General features: G+C 35.0%; 2 protein-coding genes across 3 annotated transcripts; both read right to left on the reverse strand.

Annotated features, from left to right (window-relative positions):
* Positions 1–181: 181 nt before the first annotated feature.
* LOC122318687 (pentatricopeptide repeat-containing protein At3g18110, chloroplastic) lies at positions 182–5,812 on the reverse strand. Of its 2 annotated transcripts, none has more exons than XM_043136252.1 (4): positions 2,056–5,810; positions 1,743–1,943; positions 1,341–1,431; positions 182–841 (listed from the first exon to the last, which is right to left on the reverse strand). In XM_043136252.1, exons 1-4 carry the CDS (start codon positions 5,706–5,708, stop codon positions 302–304), a joined length of 4,485 nt encoding a protein of 1,494 aa, XP_042992186.1. In that variant the 5' UTR covers positions 5,709–5,810; the 3' UTR covers positions 182–301. The 2 variants fall into 2 exon arrangements, with proteins under 2 accessions (XP_042992186.1, XP_042992187.1); XM_043136253.1 differs by having other exon boundaries at positions 652–861; positions 2,056–5,812.
* Positions 5,813–6,471: 659 nt separating this feature from the next.
* On the reverse strand, positions 6,472–13,733 carry LOC122318688 (endoplasmic reticulum-Golgi intermediate compartment protein 3-like). Its single transcript, XM_043136254.1, has 13 exons — positions 13,290–13,733; positions 12,313–12,386; positions 11,611–11,694; positions 11,212–11,292; positions 9,818–9,898; positions 9,373–9,465; positions 8,187–8,366; positions 7,975–8,042; positions 7,791–7,842; positions 7,531–7,584; positions 7,347–7,439; positions 7,118–7,184; positions 6,472–7,012 (listed from the first exon to the last, which is right to left on the reverse strand). Exons 1-13 carry the CDS (start codon positions 13,429–13,431, stop codon positions 6,921–6,923), a joined length of 1,161 nt encoding a protein of 386 aa, XP_042992188.1. The 5' UTR covers positions 13,432–13,733; the 3' UTR covers positions 6,472–6,920.
* Positions 13,734–18,373: the final 4,640 nt, after the last annotated feature.

Genomic DNA, 18,373 nt, shown 5'->3' on the forward strand with positions numbered 1-18,373 from the left:
TGGAAACCTCTTTTCCTCAATTTTGTTGATTCCCTGGAAGTTCAATTGCATGTTTACTCATCTATCATATGATAGACAAGAAAACACCCCCCAGCGTCAAGGCTTGCTGGTTCCATTCAGAACATAAGTGAAATGGAAGAAGGAATAACTTTTTGATCAGTAAAATATATATATTTTTTTGTAAGTAAATTTTGAGCAGTAAAATATAAATATAAAGGAAGAAGGAATGACTTGGTAAGACTACAAGAGATTCATGCCATCTTTTCATTGAGAAACTATATTTCCAAGCTTGTTTTTCCAATCAAATCTCTTCAGCAGTTGAAAGATGGGCTCTCGCAATATATTTCCTATTTCTAAGTTTCTTGTTCTTCTTCATTCTCCCAAACTCAGCCTTTTTCTTCAGTTTTTCCAATTTCTCTCTTGCCCCATCTATGTCAGCTCGAATAGCTCTCTCTCTTTTCTCATCCGATAGCAGAGCCAATCTGGCAAACTTCTTGGGCCTAACTAGTCCAAGTCTGTCAGTAATTTCCTTGAATGCAGGAACTAGGCCACGTCTAATGAAGCATCCTTCAACGAGTTTCATCGAGTTTGACTCAGGAAGAGATGCGGCATCTTTCAACTCAAGGTCCAAACAAAATGGTGAGTCTTTTAACCACATCCTAAGAGAGTGTGCCTTCGCTACTAGGAGCCCGCTTCTTGTTCTACAAGGCAGAAAAGGGGAACCCATCTCCCAAAGGCAAGCCTTCAGTGTGCTATTGAGTGAAACCATGTTATATTCTGCCGTCCCTGTTATCAGAACAACCGATTTTGGAGACTCTGGGTAACCCTGCAACGATGCATCCTGTCATAGTATTGGAAAACCTGTATCAGCAATGCTAGTGGTTCATTAGCAGATCCCAGCAGTTAGGATTAAAGCTTTCCTTCGTCAATTATGAAATATATTTTCATCCTTCGCATATTTCGAATATAATAAATATTACCGTAGGTCCTCTGTCAAAAAAGGAAAAAAAATCTGATACTTGAAATTATTTGTAAAACTAGTCTTTGATAACGTGGAAAGTAGGGTTTTGAAGCTCAAGATTTGACTTAATGACAGCAGCAGCAACAGCAACAGCAACAACAATGTCGATGCTGCTGGTGATAACAAGTTATCCCCAAAAAACAAAAAACACCTAGCAGTAATAATGACATTTAGTGTAATAGCCACAACAATGGGTATCTCTAGCTTGAATACTCCCTGTGTATACAAGAAGTAATAGCCACAAAAATGTATTCCAAACTTTTGACATGGCAACCCAAAGAGGGTCCTAAATTTAACAGAAATCAAGAGGAGATCTTACCTGCATATGGTCAAGCCATAAAGTGAGACCAACAAGAGCTGAACCAGCAGACAACTTTCTAAAATCAGCACCCCAATCCTTGTCGGCTACTCTGCATTCAATGAACTACAAGGTATAAGCAATCCTAATACTTAAAAATAAATAAATAAGCAATCCTAATGGAAACAAATATACATGGGCATACCCATATAAAAGTAACCCAATGCAGTTAGCATGAAATAATTTTCACTTCACTACAAAGTGGTATGACTCTTTCAGACAACAAACTTGTTAATTCACTTCCACAGATTTTTCTTGGTTACTTCCAAGCCACTCAAGCATCAATTTGCATAAACAAATTCCTAAACAAGCAAAACAAATTAGATGAATAGATACTTAAGAACCCCATTTGCTAGCACCCACCTGAATACATTGTGGCAATAAATGTTCCTCTTGATCGCCAATTGGAAAACCCACGAAGCAGTAGCCCGGAGTTCAAATGCCCACAACAGATCCTCCAAAGCGTTGACAAAATTGAAGGCAGCATTATCTCCCATGGGTTCTAGTTTCTCAAGACAATTGTCTACCTCTGAAACCAGTGACTCAGATTTTTCTGTCAGAAGCCTACAAAACAATATTCACTTAGATATAGATACGCACAAAATGCATAGAAAAGAACAAAAATTCCGTTGTTGACACCTTGCCTTATCCAAACATTTGACAAACTAATGATTACCTGATGGGAAGATCAAACCCAGCATCCCGCAGTGCATTTAAGAGGACAAGGACTTCACTTGTGCGCTCACACAAACTTGCAGCCCTAATAAAGCATGTCCATATTCTATGATCTGGCTCCACGCTGGCTTCCTTCATCTCCATGAGCTTTTGGATTCCAGCATTATAATCTCCATTCTTGACATAAGCATCAATAACTGAACTATATGGCAACGTATCAAGACTTAAGCCCATTGCTTTCAAATTGTCAAGCACTTTTTCAGCTTCATGAGGCTGTCCAGAGCTGCCATAAGAAACCATGAGGAGGTGCATTGTCGCAATGGTGGGTTCTACTCCTGCCTCTTTCATTATGCTCAATAGCTTTTCTGCTTTGGAATGTTTTCCAGAATTTCTATACATTTTCATCATTATATGATAAAATGAGCGGTCCAATTTACATCCATTTGACCTCAACTCTTCGAAAAGTTCCTCTGCTTGCTCCAGCTGCTGCTGCTTGCCAAATGCTGCAATCATGCTTTTGTAGGTGTCCAACTTAGGTTCCAGACCCAGCCTTCTCATTTCATGCATCAGTGACAAACCTTCTTCTGGTCTGCGATCCCTGCAGTACATTATAATCAAAGTATTGAAAGTGTCATCATCTGGACTAATTCCAGCCTCTTTAATTTGCTGGTACACTTGAACAGTCTTCTTGAAATCCTCAATTCCTGCATATAACTTTAGTATAGAATTCCATATTAAAAGATCAGGTTTAAACCCTGCCTCTTCCATCTCTTTGACCATGGCTTCGACATCCCTTACTCGTTTTCCCTTGCAAAACAACCCAATCATAATCCTATAAAGATGCACGGTTGGAAAATAACCGGCAGCCTTCATTCCCTGGTATATTTTCTTCACTTCAAATATGTCTCCGGCTTGAGTGAATGATTCAAGCATCAAAAGAATAGAACTTTTACTTATCTTAAAACCCATATCTTGCAACTCCTCAATTACCACATAAAGCTCGGTCAATCTCCCATCAACAATTAAAGCTTGCAATAGACCATTTATGGAATCCACAGTTGGGGAAGGGCCATCTCTCATCATTGTATTAAAAATAGCCCTGGCTCGCTCATAGCAACCGCTTGCAGCATAAGCTTGTATTAAAGAATTCCAAATCTTTCTGTCCACTGTTGCACTTTTTTGCTTAAGATTGCCAACCAAGCTTTCTGATTTCTGCCATAGCTTCAATTTCCCATATGCCTCAATAATATCTACATAAATGGAGACATTGTCAAACGAAATGCCTTTTGTTTCTGCTTGATCAACCAAATGGTGAGCAGTCTCGGGCAAGCCCATCTTACAATATATGAGCACCATAATTTGGTAAATATATCCAGAAGGTTCCACACCAAAGAATCTCATGTCAGAGAAAATCTGAGAAGCTTCACCAAAGAGTTCATTTTCTTTGCAGCCTTGAATCAGGGTTTCATAGAGGGTAGAACTTCCACTAAATGAACCAAACCCCCTAGCATTACTATATTCGCCCAAGGCAGCATTTAATTGATTTGCCTTGCAAAGTATCACAACCAGAGCTTCAGTTAACAGCTGCTTTGAGCCAGGAGCATGTTCTCTCAAGAATTCAAGCAATTCACGTGCTTCTAAGTGCCTACCAGACAAACTATAAGAGCTCAAGATAGATAACAAATTATCACGGTCTAGTTCATAGCCATTGCTGATAGCAAATCTCAACATTCTAGCAGCACGGTCATAGCATCCCCCCTTGACAAGGATAGAAGAGATAACTTGTGGATTCATATTGCATACTTTTTCAATATCTCTGATCACTTTTTCCATGGCCTCCAATTTGTTATCCCTCACAAGTACTCGTAGCATCACCTCATAAAGAGCATGATCCGGCATGAAGCCATCATGCACCATTTCCTGATACAACACTAATGCCTTCTTTGTCTCATTGAACCTCAGAAAGATATCCAACATAACTGAGTATGCTAGATTATCAGGTCTGATTCCAGATCTAAGCATACAATCAAATGTCTGTTCAGCCTCTACTAGCTTCCCCACTTTGGCATACCCACACATTAAAGCACTATAAGTCCGCAAAGTGGGTTTAACTCCAGCATTCAACATCTCTGACATCACATTTGCAGCCTCCATTATCTTACTTTCTTTACCAAGCGAATCAATTAAAACTGTGTATGTAATTGCATCAGGATTTCGGCCAGAATTTTTCATGTCCTTGTAAAGCTGTAACGCTAAATCATGTTTGCCCTGCTTTCCATACATGTGGATAACAGTATTGTACGTCATTTCATCGTTACCAAACCCCACTTTCCGCATCTCTTCACAAATCTCCTTCACCCTCTCTACATTCCCTTCTCTCGCAAAAGCATACAACAAAGAATTGTACGTCACTGCATCAGGAAAAAACCCTTTTGACTCTAAATCCTTAAAGAGCTGCTCAGCTTTGCTAGGCAGTCCACATCTACCATACACTGAAATCATGGCATTATAGGTCCATAAATCAGGCTGACAATTATGCATCTTCATATCATTGTAAACCTTCATAGCCTCCTCCAAATTTGATTCACGTGAACAAGCACTGAGAAGGGTGTTGTAAGTAATTATATCAGGCCGAAGCCGTGACCTCCTTACCTCGTTCAAGAGTTCAATGGCCAAATTTGGTACCATAGCACCGGACTTCAAACGGGCATTTATCAGGGTATTGAAGCTCACAAGGTCAGGCTCACACCCTTTTTTGCGAATTGTATCAAGCAGTTCTTGGACCTTGTCGAACCGACCATTCCTTGCATAAACACCCATCATAGCATTAAACACTTGGACTGTATTACCCACCGTAGGCTCCGCCCTGGTGAATATTTCCACGGCTATGGCTTCTTGATTAGCCTTTCCAAGAATGGACAAGATGGTCGCAAGCATCCGCGCATTCGGGGAGAACCAGTGTCGCAAATTCAACCACTCGTACACCTCCAATGCGCGCTGCCAGCTTGACAGGCCCACCCATTTCACCACAAAGCAAAAATCAGTGGGCGTCATCTGAACCTGCCGGTCATCCAACACATCGGCGACAAACTCCTCCGGCTTCAGTCGTATAATCCGTTCAGTCAAGAATTTCACTCTTTCCCTCCAATCTTTGGCTCTCTTGAGGGCCAGTTTGGACATTTTCTTCACCCTAGTCTTGCTAGGCCTCCCCAACACCTGCTGGTTTTCATCGTTCCCACTCATAGGCGAAGATTCCATACCATCCCCCTCCCGGGTTTCTTCTTTGGCCCCAGAATCCGGAAAACCGACATCCTCGACGACATGGGTCATTGGAGGAGATGCAACTGTGGACTGAGCCTGAGAAGACGGGTACGTCTCGGTGAATTTTAGGTGGGGCCATCTCACTGATGGAGAGGCTCTACTGTAGCTAAATTTCCGAGCACCACTCTCGTTACTATCATTACTAGTCTTGACATTCACAGACTGAGAACAATTCCCGTTACTCTTAGTGGCGGTAGTAGTAGCAGCAGAATTCGAAGAGCACGAAAGAGAGGTGGCTTTGCCTTTGCATTTGCATACCTTAGAAGTAGAAGAGTCTACTGATTGCAGTATCAAGGGCGATGAGGAAAAGGTCAGCACTCCGGAGCAAGCCATGGCCCCAGACCCAGTTTCTCGGCTGAGGTGGGATGGTTCCGCTGCCGAAGCTTGGGGGATAGATATTAACAACACTTTGTCTTATGCTTGGTGGCACGGGAGAAGCAGCGTTTGACCAAAACAAAATCGGTGGACTTCGGGTCAAGTTGAAAAGGTGGGCCGTTTTTTTTCAGGATATTGGGGATTTGGGGAGGGACCCAGACCTCTCTTTCGGAGGTGGGGCTTCATGCCATCAGCCATCAGGCCTTTGGCAAGTTGAAAAGGTGGGCTTGAAGTTCGTTTCAACTTTTTTTGAATTTTATTTCTATTTAAAAGTAGGCTTTTTATCCCGACTAACACCAAGGACTAACACCAAGAATTATTAAGTACTCATATAATTAATTATTTTCATAACATAACAACTTAGGATAGAATGGGAATATCACTATCCACATTTCGAAATTAATAATTAAAATTACATCTTTATCTTTGGACTAGAAAAAGGTGCAATTTGCACACTCCATTGTAGCCGGAGTACCAGAATAGAGAGATTCCGGGAGATAGCTACCTATTTAGCACGAATTGCAACACATAAGAGAGAATGCTGGGTTGGCCAAAAAATTCAAAATCGAACATCAGCAATGTATTTTAATTGTCTGGGTTTACCCAAGAAAGAAAGAAAGGGGAAAAAAACCCAAATATATAATGACCATGTTTTGAAATTCAGAGGGTTATTGAACTATAACTCACTTGTCCTCTCCCATTTCCACCAGGAGAAAACGTGTTGTAGTATAATTCACAATTATACTTTGAAAAACTTCATTTATCCTCAACATGTCTCGGTTCGAAACCTCTGTTAGCTCACCAACAATAAACGAAAAGACCCTATAACTCTTTCAACCGGATGATCTTAATAGGTCTCTATCAAAAACTTCTCATAACTATTCATGAGGTATTTAAAGAAACTCTCACTATCCAAACAGTACCTAACAGAGAAGTTACAAACTGGTAAAAATGGGCAAAAAGGAGCTGTCACTAAGGAATTCAACCTTCTGTGACCAAACACATAAATGAGAACTCTTCAGCTGTGAATTGTGATCAGCGGGGCCCATTCAACAATTTGGAGAGAGTCAATTGCATAGTTCCTCTTCTCTTAATTTAATCCCTCTCCATAAAGCCATTACTGGCCAAGCAACCAAATACAACTGCAGCAATTGCTAACCAAATCCATCGTCAACTAAATTTGCCAATTTCCATCTTCTTCTTGATCGCCCTATGACCATGATATATAAATGAATCCAAGATTCCTGAAACAGTGAAAACTCCTGAACACAACATTCAAACACCATTGTTATGCATCAAAACAAACATTCAAAAAGAAACATATTCTGTCAATAAACTAAAGAGCAAGGAGAATGTTTTGGAGTTACCTCCAACGATGGCGCACACATTAGTTAGGAAGTGTAAAAAGGAAATATGCCCCTCCGTGAAAGTGACCTGCAGTGTGCAAGTCAGATACAAGAAAAATGAGCCCAAAAGTAAAAGTCCATGCCCCAGAATCAGACAGGAAAACTTTGCACACAATAGTTCCTGAACCATCAGTATCCTTGAAAATTTGAATGACCTTTCTTGTAAATTGACATAATGAGAAAATCCCACCTTAATTGGAGAGAGATCATAAAAGAAAAATACTCCTGGAAGAGCTTGAAAGTGGGCTTGTTCTGCACTCATAAAATGTTCAGTTACCGAAAACTGCAAAAGTCAAATTGAAGTTCGTATCATGTCATCTTCAATATACAGCAGAAAAGTCACGAGCTAATGGCTTCTATGAGCTTAATTGCACCTGATTTGACTGGATAGTGTGCCCACTCACATCTGTGTATACTGTAGGTACAACCTGCAAAATAAATAGCAAATATGTAGAAGTCCTTAGAACCAATAGAGTTTCTCAATGATTTCATTAATTTTCACTCAATTAGCAGCGTACATTTCCAACTGTAAGCTGGTTTAAATGTGAGAGCCTCCTTCCAAATCTAGAACTAGTATAAATGCACGACATTTAAAAATATTAACAAGGAAATTATTATCATCCAGGACACCAACCTTGATAAAATACTGATACATGCCACTTGGTGTTTGGTGTGTCCATAGCACACTGAAAGTTGGACAGAATAAAAGAATTTCATTTTGACATATACAATGTGACATATGGAAAAAGTAGAACTAAGTTTTTCGTAAATGGGATGGCTCACTGGACTTGGATGAAAGAAAAGAAAAAAGTGCCTACCCGTCCAGAGGATTCACAACACCAGGGAAATAGTCTCCAAAAGTCAGTCTATTGATCTTGTGACTTATCTATATCACATATATCACATTTATCAGATGCTTCATAAAGAATGATGGAGGTAAAAGTTTAGACAAAGGAAAAACATTAACAAAGAAAATGCATGGAGTGTGATCAATAAAAAATTATTCAAAAGCGTCTGGCCTATAACTTACATTGAAGCTATCCTTTTGAAACACTTGCAGATCGTGTACATGAACACCAGATTGATGGAAGCTTTTTCCAGGTGCAAAATGAAAATTTCCCGCCACCTTATTGACTTCCAAGAATCCATATATGTTACATCCTTCACCTTCTTCATCTTTAATCCTTTGTAGAAACCCTTCTCTTTTGCACTAAGTTTCACAAATATTAAAGAATCCACAAACCTCATAAGATCAAAAAGAGAATTAAATGTTTCCATAGGAATATCTAACAAAACGATAATATGGATAAGGATCATTGTGTTATAATGCAGAAGTTGAATCAACCAAGCCAAGGCAAAACTGTAGCTTGTTCACTGCATTTGCAAGGGTCGTTGTATGAGTGCAAGTTTTAGGTATTATATATAATACACCTTGCACCATGACCACTAAAGCATTCGGTATATGATGTTGGCATTACATTGAACAACTCACAATGTCCAAAGCAGATAGGCTGACAGGTAAAGATTGCAGAGAACTGCTATACAATGTACCTCTGATTTTATATGATTCAAATGAATCAAGTGCCCCACTTATGAGGTGTGCATAGTTCAGGCATGACAAAATTTAGTAAATAAAAGGCAACACTTCTTGCATTTTGGTAAAAGCCCAAGTTTTAGAAAAAGAATGTTTAATTCAACCCAAGTCATTCTTAGCTAGTTAATATCCCTCAAGATTCCAATACCAAACTAGTGGGAGCAGTTGCGGACCATCTTTTGTTTATTTAGACAGAATACGTTTGTAGAAGATAGATAAAGAAAGCTACAAAGAGAGGGGCCAAGCGGGTTGACACTGTCTGTTTCAAGCATATATAAGACTAAAGAACCAAATACTAAAAAGTATGCTTAATCAAATATCAGAGGAAATTAAAAGGGAAAAAATAATCTCTAACCCCATACAAAAGTTTCCCGATAAGGTGAAAAATAAAGATACATATCGAGTACAGTAGAAGTATCTAAGTCTAAGTCATGTGCATGCTTAATCAAATATCAGAGGAAATGAACAGGGAAAAAATAATCTCTAGCTCCGTATAAAAGTTTCCCATTAAGGTGAAAAATAAAGATAGTATCAAGCAATTTTCCCATTCTCATAAGATCATTACAAAATATTTGAAGATTCAAGATAGATATTTCCAAATAAGCTTCCAGGAAAGACAAACCTGGTCAATCAGATCAGGGTTTGACATTCCCCAACCTTTCTTTCGATATGCTTCACGAACATCTTCACAGGAATTACAACATTCTTCATCTGACTGCAGTAACAGAAACAGGTGAAGGGGGGTGAACCCAAAAACATAACACAGAAAATATGCCTCATGGAAACAAATAACTAGCAACCCTCCATATCCAATTGCATTTTTACTCTGAAGCCAGTGATTTCAAACGTGCTTGAGTGTCCATAATCTAGACAAAAATAATAGAGAAGCGTACCAAAATACTGAAATAATAGGCAGGCATTCATCCACTAGTCCATATGGTGATATTCTCACAATGCACAAACAGCTTCCAACAATTTATGTTCAACAAGCTACATACAAGATACAACTTCCAACACTAGATTAAAAAACTTCGTATCTGCAAAAGGGTCTACCCAGACAAGCATACCGTTTCTGCACCGTAACAGGAGCCACAATATGTCTCATTGTGCTCGAGCCTACCACCATGTCTCTGTAATGGCTTTTCAATCTGAGTTGAGCAAAAAAGGAAATGAGCAGAAAGAAGAAAAAGATAAATGAAAGAGAGTGGGATTTTTTTTATATAATAAATTATTAAAATAAGGAAAAGACGCAATCCAAGTACATAGGATGTATACAAAAAAGACACATATCTAGAAAGAGAAAAACATAGAATAAAATCAAGGAAATTAAGCCTGTTAAATTGTATAGAAGCTGTCTAAAGGGGGATAGTATTGTAAAAGTAAGTCATGAATTCCACCATCATCCGTTCACGATTCTTAAAACTTTTATCATTTTTTTCCTCTAATAACACAATATAAGGCAAGAACCATTTTCCACCCTGCTGGGATTTTTGGGCTACCACCTAACCCTCTCCAAGAGTAAAAAGGTTTACTATTCTTATGGCCATAACCCGAGCCAAGCCAACCCAACCCAACCCAGCCCAACAAGAAAAATCACTCCACAAACCACCAGCCATCTCACAGTGGATTAAAAGGTGATCATGAACTCCCCACCGCTCTTACATATGCAGCACCAATTAATCACAATATTGTCTTTTCTGTATATTATCCATTGTGAGAATCCTAAGAAAAAAATGCAACTCTCAGAAAAAAATGCAACTCTCAAAGGTACTTTAGTCCACCAAATACTCTTCCAAGTAATTTTTTTTTTTTTTTTGAAGTAATATTCTTCCAAGTAAATTATTATGACGAATAAAAACATTATAGAAAGCACAAACATTGAACATTCTTTTCTTACAAGGAAGCCAAAGAAAGTTGTCTTCACCTCCTTGTCTCAAAAACCAGTACTTAGAGTCCAGAGTTAACCTCCACAATGCCTCTCTTATTTAGATACCTCCAAAGTGACTTCCCCAACAATGAATTGTTAGAAAGAACAAAGATGCATGAATAGAGATGCTGTACTCGTGATAATTGGAATAAAATTATCTGATTCCCACAAATTTAAATTTTAAGTGATCCTAGAGACAGAAAGCCAAACAAGATCAAAGCAAATAAATTTTATTCAAGAAGGAGCAAAGTGCCTGAGTGCATTTTCATAGAGAAACTTATCATATGATTTTGATTTTGGCTGGCAAACACGGCATAGAGAGTTTCAATTCCTGGCTCATCTTGGTAAAAGGCAGGTAAAAAAATACGGGTACAAAAGAACTACTCCAGGCAAACATGGCAATAGTCACGAATCCTAGAGGCCATTAGATAAAATCCCCAATGCCCACCCACCAATATAAAGCTCAGTTATATCCACAAAAGCAAAACAGATGTTAGTGCCAGAGATGAAATCAAGGAATACTGCATTACTAACCTTAGGAGCACCAATGCCATCTTGTCTTGATTCTATAACATTTCCATGAGCATCTAATCTTTTCTTGATTATGTCATGTTTCTGTAAGTAAAATAGACAAGCAATTAATGCTAATAACTAACACGATCACAAGCATTAAGCAGTCTCTTGTGCTTTTCTGCACCTTGGCGCGTGTGCAGAGAGAGAAGGGGGGAGAGGAAACACAATTAGAAGCATCAGCATTTATAACTACATTGAAAAAAAAAAAAAAAGAGAACATACATACATAAATAGGCTTGTAGGTACTCAATCTTCTTTTAGGAAGAGGACAGTACCCCAATATCCTTTTTTTTGTTTATAATGGCTTGTATATACACAGTCATTGACATAAAGTGCAAAAATACTGCTTGCAAGGCCTACCACATCAAGGTGTTGCTCTCCACTTATGTCCATGGCATCAAGACTGAGTATAGAGCATGGAAGGGCAGGAAATGTGACATCAAACTGCAATTTCAAACATCATGTGGATCACAAATCAACTCAAGTGGTTAATCGAAGTGCATTACAAAAGTACAAACTTTATTGGATAAATTACCTGATAATATGCAGAAAATAACTAATCACAGTCTCCAAGATAAGATATTTTTAATTGAAAGAAGGTTGTGCAATTTTTTTTTTTTTTTTTTGATTGGTAAACAAAAATTTATTGATCATGAGCATAGGCAGCCCAAGCATACACGACATAAACAAGAGCAACGCCTAAACGTGCTAGTTTAGTGATACAAGGAATTCATGAAGATTCATGCCATGAAAATCAATTACAATCGACCAATGGAGTAATGTATTGAAAGAGATTTCTAAGCTCATCCATTGACTGCTCTCGATCTTCAAAGCTTCTTTCATTCCTCTCCTTCCAAATACACCACAACAAACATAGTGGAACCATCTTCCAAATTGTTAAGTTATGTAAATTAATGAATCAGGAGCTCTCAAGAACAAGAGTAACTCCTAATGTCATCCAAAACAGTTGCAGCGGAAACTCAGAGAAAGTTTATGCAGAATCCTAGGGTTTCTAGAAAGAGAGCAAGAGGCTAGAATTTTTAAAGAAGACAGAAACATTACGTTGATCCGTAGAGTTTCACCTCTGGAAGTATCTACTACAAGCTTTGTTTCAGTTGCAGTATGAAGATACAATCCTGTAGCCATTGCATGACAATAAGAATAGTTAGCAATTTAGACAAATAATATACTTTTTTTCTAAGTATTTAGACAAATAATATACATTCTACTCTTTAATTAAATATATTAATAAAACTAAAGAAAAACAAAAGAAAGAAAGAGATGAAGGAAACAAAAGCTCTAAATATCTGCTTCGAAGCAACACCACACTTGACTTCTAAAAAATCAGACATTACTCTTGGAAGTAATTACCTAGGGAGATGAAGTATTCATTCATCAGAACATTGTTATCTGTATCAGTTTGATTCTGTCCTTGGTCACTGATGACCAAGACGCAAGAGAATGCAACAAAAGTGGTAAGCAAAACAAGCTAAGGGATGTGTATATGCGTCTTTCATTACATCTATAAACAATAGTACATAGAATCCTCAAACTATTTTCGAATTGCAACAAAGGTTAGAACAAACCATCATTAGAACCTTCTGACTAAGTAGTTTTGTGGACCATTGCTTCCCAGCCAAACATTTTTCACTGGGAAGAACAGAAAAATGACGTCAAACCAATAAATCTAATACCATTCAAACCAATGCAAATTCTCCATTTAAAAAGAAAAATAGACTACATCCAATATATCAGAAATAAGGCAGGGAAAAACACTAACAAAGATCCCGAGTCTTGGCTGGTTATTCAATGATTCATTCCCTTGGTTGTTACTACATACGGTAAAAAAATAAAAATAAAATAGAGAAAGGGGGGGGGGGGGGGGAGGAATTCCAGCTGTATTGTTCTCATCAATTTCAGATCAGGAAGATGTCGTGCTTATATCACAATACTACAAAAGATAATCAGAGCACGGAACAAAAATTGAAACCCTACCAAAACAAACAAACGAATATACGTAGAAATGGAAAGAGAGTTACGGAGCTCGGAGATGAAGAGCAAAAGCATGACAACAGAAGAGACGAGAGTGATAACGCCACCGGAGAGCGTACGGCTGTAGAAATCATCGTTGATTTTCGGGTACGCGTCCAGGCTCCGAAGCTTATTGATAAAACCGTCCATTGCTCCTCGATCTAATCTTTACGCAAATAGAACTAACTACAATCGAACGAAAATGAAGAAAAATAAAGACAATTCTGATTGGTGAGCTTTAACGCCCTCGTTGGTCCTGACGACGGGTTTTTTATCTGGGAATAACTTAACGGGGCGTTGAGGATTGTGGGGGAGAAGGCCCGAACGGGCGATGAACACACAGAGCCAAGAGCCCCATGTAATCTACGGAGTTCTACTCCTAAACTCCGACCGGGGTAACGGAGTTCCGCATTTTCCGTATGATAACGTTGTCAAGCCCTCTCTGTTTTTAAAAAAATAAAAATGTCTGTTCTTTCTAAATTCTAAGGGAAATGCTGTATTAACCTATGGTTTACTGATTTTATTTTTTATGAAATTGTCATACTTGAATTAATAAGATATATTAATGAATTTAAGATTATCAATAGTTGATATATTGATGAAATAGAATTATAAAATATGATAAAAAAATTATAAAATATGAAATCTAATGGTCATTCACGAAGTTCATGCATCTATTTATAATGCTTCCTATTAAATAACCATAAATAAAAAACATATCTCATTAAAATCTTGTCAAATAAAATTTAGATATAAAAAATAACGGCTGGTAAAAAATAGTATACAGTCATAGAATGTTATAGAATTACTCTGTTAAAATATTACAAAAAAAAGTACAATTTGTATTATTATTTCGCTCACTCAAAAGATCATCAATAGTTTATAATAAAAGATTATTAAGTTGATACATTCTGATATTGTATACCAGCTTCTTAAATGTTATAATTGGTAATGATTTAGTAAATAAATCAGTCAAATTATCACTTGGTCGTCTTTATTTTATATCAATTGTCTTGCTTTTTTTCTTTGCTTTTACAACACTTATTTTATATTTTCTATTTTTGTATTCTTTACTAGAATTTAGAAAATAATTAGGTAAATAATTGTTTGAATAAATATATATATATATATATATATATATAAATCAAGATTTAAATATATTTTGGTCAAAGTTGAAAACTTAAAAAAAATTACAAAATTCTAAAAGAATTCATGTAACTAAGCAGTAAGCATGATCTAAGTTATTTAATTTAGTATCATTGCTTGCCCATCTTTTGTTCTTTTTCTAATATTTTGAATTTTCTATACGATTTCGGTAATATTTTGTGGGTAAATAACCATTTCTTGATCCGTGTACAATATACACCATTCATTTACAGAGGTGACATTGATCTTTTTCCTAAACAAGGCGGTTATGTTTGGACAGTTAGACTCGACAACATGGTATAATTAAAAGAAAAAAAAAAAAAGAAAAAAAAAAAAAGAGAGAGAGATTTATTATTAAATATTTATTTTATGTAAATATTATTATGAGGGGATAGAATATTAAGCCCTGCCCCACTAGGTCAGAAGCTAGGAGATAAGATGGGGAGTAGGGAGGTAGGGAGGGGAGAGCGGGTCAAAGGTAAGGTAGGAAGAGCTCAGGTGTCAGGATGTCTTCTTGCTCAACTTCTCCTTCACCTCCGGACAAGGAGCTTCAGTAAAAGTATTTTTCTCCATTAAATACATCCAAAGTCACTATTAAACAATAAAAAATAAAAGGCCATGAAAAATTATAAAAAATAATATTATAGTAAATTTTTCTTTCTCAAATATTTATAGAAGTAAATATAATGTTGAATCATGTAAACTCATTTGTTCATCTCTTTTATTTTTCAATATTTGTTTTTTTTTTACTGTCATGAATATATACGTCGATATCGTATAGTCACACCGAATATTTATCAAGGACATTAAACTATATCGCTCGAGACTCAAATCATCATAATGGGTCGAAAATGACTATTTATTCTATTTTGACATGTTGTGCGATTTTCAAAACATCAATACTTATATTTTCTTACTTTTTAAAAAAATTGTGTGATTCCATGATTATAAATGAGTGGCTCTCTAGCTACACATGGGGATCCTGGCAAATTACTATTGATCTTTGAAATCACTTTAACATTTATGATTGAGCAGTACTACTCTACCGCTTGCAAGTGCCCGCTACAAGTTACTACTAGGCTAAAATCAGTTTATCAATTTTTTTATTCATACTTTTTTTATCATTCTAAAATATTTTTTAAAAAATATAAATACACAAATAAAAAAAATACATGAAGTAGAAAAAAAAATCAAAATAAGGAGTCAAAATAGCATTTTTCATTCTGATTATATGATGAAAAATAATAAATACACAATATTTTTTACAATATATTCCATAATCATGTTTTAAAATGAGAAGAATTATAGTAAAATACCATATAAAATAACATCACTTTATAAATATACATTTATTTCATTTTATATGTTGTAAAAAGTGTTGTGAAAGGTGTCTTGAGTATTATTATAATAATATTATATATAGTCATTTTTATATATTTTTTGTGTATTATATTAATATGATTGATTGTATTAATTTTTTTAATATTTGATAAATTATATCAATAAAATTTATAAAAAAATATGTAAAAATAACTGTATATAAAATTTTTAATATTTATTAATTTTATATTATTTCTCATCATTTAGGTGGCAAGGTGAATGATTGGTATGGCATCAAAAATACAAGGAGGTCAGAGCAGGCCCATGCACGCAGTGCACTGTTCGGTTTTCCTCCTTCTCGAGCGGTCCACGTGCCAACCCGAAATATGGCAGTTTCTATATATTGCCGTTTCTATTTTGGGCCAACTCTTTAAGAGGCCCATCTGCTGATATCACTTTAATATAAGATTCACCGGATCATTATAAATATTATAAAAATTAATTTTAAAGAATTTTATATATTTTTAATTCTAGACCTTAAATTCCTTTATAAATCTGATTTTAAGATATAATATTCATTAAAAATTTGGCTTTAAAAAAAAAATAGATATATGGTGAACTAATTTGAGCAAATCAAAACTTAATAGTGTTTGTAGAAGTTATATATTTTGAAATTTGTTCCATGTAAGTAAAATTATATATTAATTTATGTATTAATAATAATTTTTTTATATTTAAAATCTAAATTAATATTATTTTTAATAAAATTTATTTTTTAATTAATTATATTAGATTGATATTAATAATAATTTTTTTATATTTAAAATTTAAATTAATATTATTTTTAATAAAATTTATTTTTTAATTAATTATATTAGATTGATATAAATATTAATATTATTATATTTATAATTAAGGTTTTTTTAATATTAAAAATGTGAAATCCAAGCCAGGCAGATGGGTCCCATAAAACAGAGATTTTTTGAAAAAGTGAAGGTACTTATTTAATATTTAGTGCAAAGCTCCAAGAAAATAAAGGTACAGAAAATTGGAGAATCATCGACCGTGCCATCCATATCAGGCCGAAAAGTACCTTCCAGTGTTCCAAAAGATTAATCGGCCGACCTAGTGAAAAATCAAGCGATAATTGGAGCAGAAAGACCCACGTGGCCATCTGAGTCCTTTCACGGGCCCACCAACCGCTTTCCAGTACCTATTATAAATTAATTAGTAAACGTCGAAAATAAGATAATAAAATATATGATAATAAAGCATGACATAAACGAATTAAGTCACCTAGGCATGTCTTAATTTATAAATGAAAATAAGATGCATACCAAAAACAGTTCGCATGCAAGCACTACATGAAGAGCCACAGAATCTGTCAGATAAGAGAGAGAGTGTACAAAAATAATAATAAAATAAAGATTTCGTAGTGTTAAAATTAACATCAAATTTGATTTTAGTTCTAGAATTAATATATATAAGAGTTATTGTAGTTACATTTTGTCTAATCTAATGTAAACAATTTTGTTATCCTAATAGTTAAAAAATACATTTATTTTACATTTAACTAATTCATTGAGGATGCTCTAAAGTTAGAAACGGTAGTTGTAGAATATGTAACTTCTTTGTAATATTTTTAAAAAATAGTGAAATTTATTATTAAAAAATTATTATTTTTATGTAAATTTTGTATCTCTGATTTTTTTAAAAAGAATAATGCGGTATTTACGCACTCCTTGATTACAAATATAATTTCTCTTTCATAACAAATATGTTTTATTTATTGAAAAAGATTAAAAAAGATGACCAAAAAGATGTTATTTTAGCTCTTTTCAGTTTCATTCGTAGCTCTGATAAATAATTTATACAAATTTTAAATAAACAAATCACATATAAATCCTTGTAAAAGAGTGAACTCCATCTAAAAAAAGTGTAATTTTTTTTTTTATTATTAGTATGATCCATTTTTTTTTTAATAAATAACTTGTACCTTAAACTTGTCTATTTAAAATTTGTACCTAACATTACTCCTTCAACAAATAATACACTCAAATTATTTTCATCATGTGTTAAAGCTTTCTATTAGATAAATAGATTTGTAATATTCCATCATTTTGAAACTTTGAAAGAATTCATGATTAATTAACCTTATTGCGACACGAAATGAAACCTTTATGTTCACATTATACTTATAAATCGAGGTAAAAGATACAATCTAGGACGTCCTACTGACGAGGTAAAATGTAACTTATAATACAGTTTTATAATTTTACCATTTCATGATTTGGAGGAGTCCTCACGATAATTTACAAATATATTTTTTCTTTCAAAAACTCTCCTCTTGAGATAAACTAGTTCGTTTACATACACAACCATCTATATATATATATATATATATATATACACACACATATGTGCATACACGTGACTGATCAGATAGATTTGGTTTGCAATCATTTGAAATTGGATTGGTTCAAATCCAGGCTAAGGTTTATATTCAGATATATATAACAAAGATATCTAAGTTTTATCATGACAAAAAAATTTCATAAAAGTAAATTTTTAAATTGACATGAATTCAAATAATAAATGATTATATATAATTTACAATAAAAATAAT

The sequence above is a fragment of the Carya illinoinensis genome, chromosome 8 (assembly GCF_018687715.1).
Source record: "Carya illinoinensis cultivar Pawnee chromosome 8, C.illinoinensisPawnee_v1, whole genome shotgun sequence".
NCBI lineage: Eukaryota > Viridiplantae > Streptophyta > Magnoliopsida > Fagales > Juglandaceae > Carya > Carya illinoinensis.

What these genes read in the sequence shown, in the direction of transcription:
- LOC122318688 (XM_043136254.1), bottom strand. Translation starts at nt 13,431, where the DNA reads ATGGACGGTTTTATCAATAAGCTTCGGAGCCTGGACGCGTACCCGAAA. An exon ending in ATGGCATTGGTGCTCCTAAG is followed by an intron (nt 9,899 to 11,211) that starts GTTAGTAATGCA and finishes TGCTCAACTCAG; the next exon opens with ATTGAAAAGCCATTACAGAG. An exon ending in TGTATCAGTATTTTATCAAG is followed by an intron (nt 7,585 to 7,790) that starts GTTGGTGTCCTG and finishes TTTATTTTGCAG; the next exon opens with GTTGTACCTACAGTATACAC.
- LOC122318687 (XM_043136252.1), bottom strand. Translation starts at nt 5,708, where the DNA reads ATGGCTTGCTCCGGAGTGCTGACCTTTTCCTCATCGCCCTTGATACTG. An exon ending in GGGTTTGATCTTCCCATCAG is followed by an intron (nt 1,944 to 2,055) that starts GTAATCATTAGT and finishes ATTGTTTTGTAG; the next exon opens with GCTTCTGACAGAAAAATCTG. An exon ending in TATGGCTTGACCATATGCAG is followed by an intron (nt 842 to 1,340) that starts GTAAGATCTCCT and finishes ATACTATGACAG; the next exon opens with GATGCATCGTTGCAGGGTTA.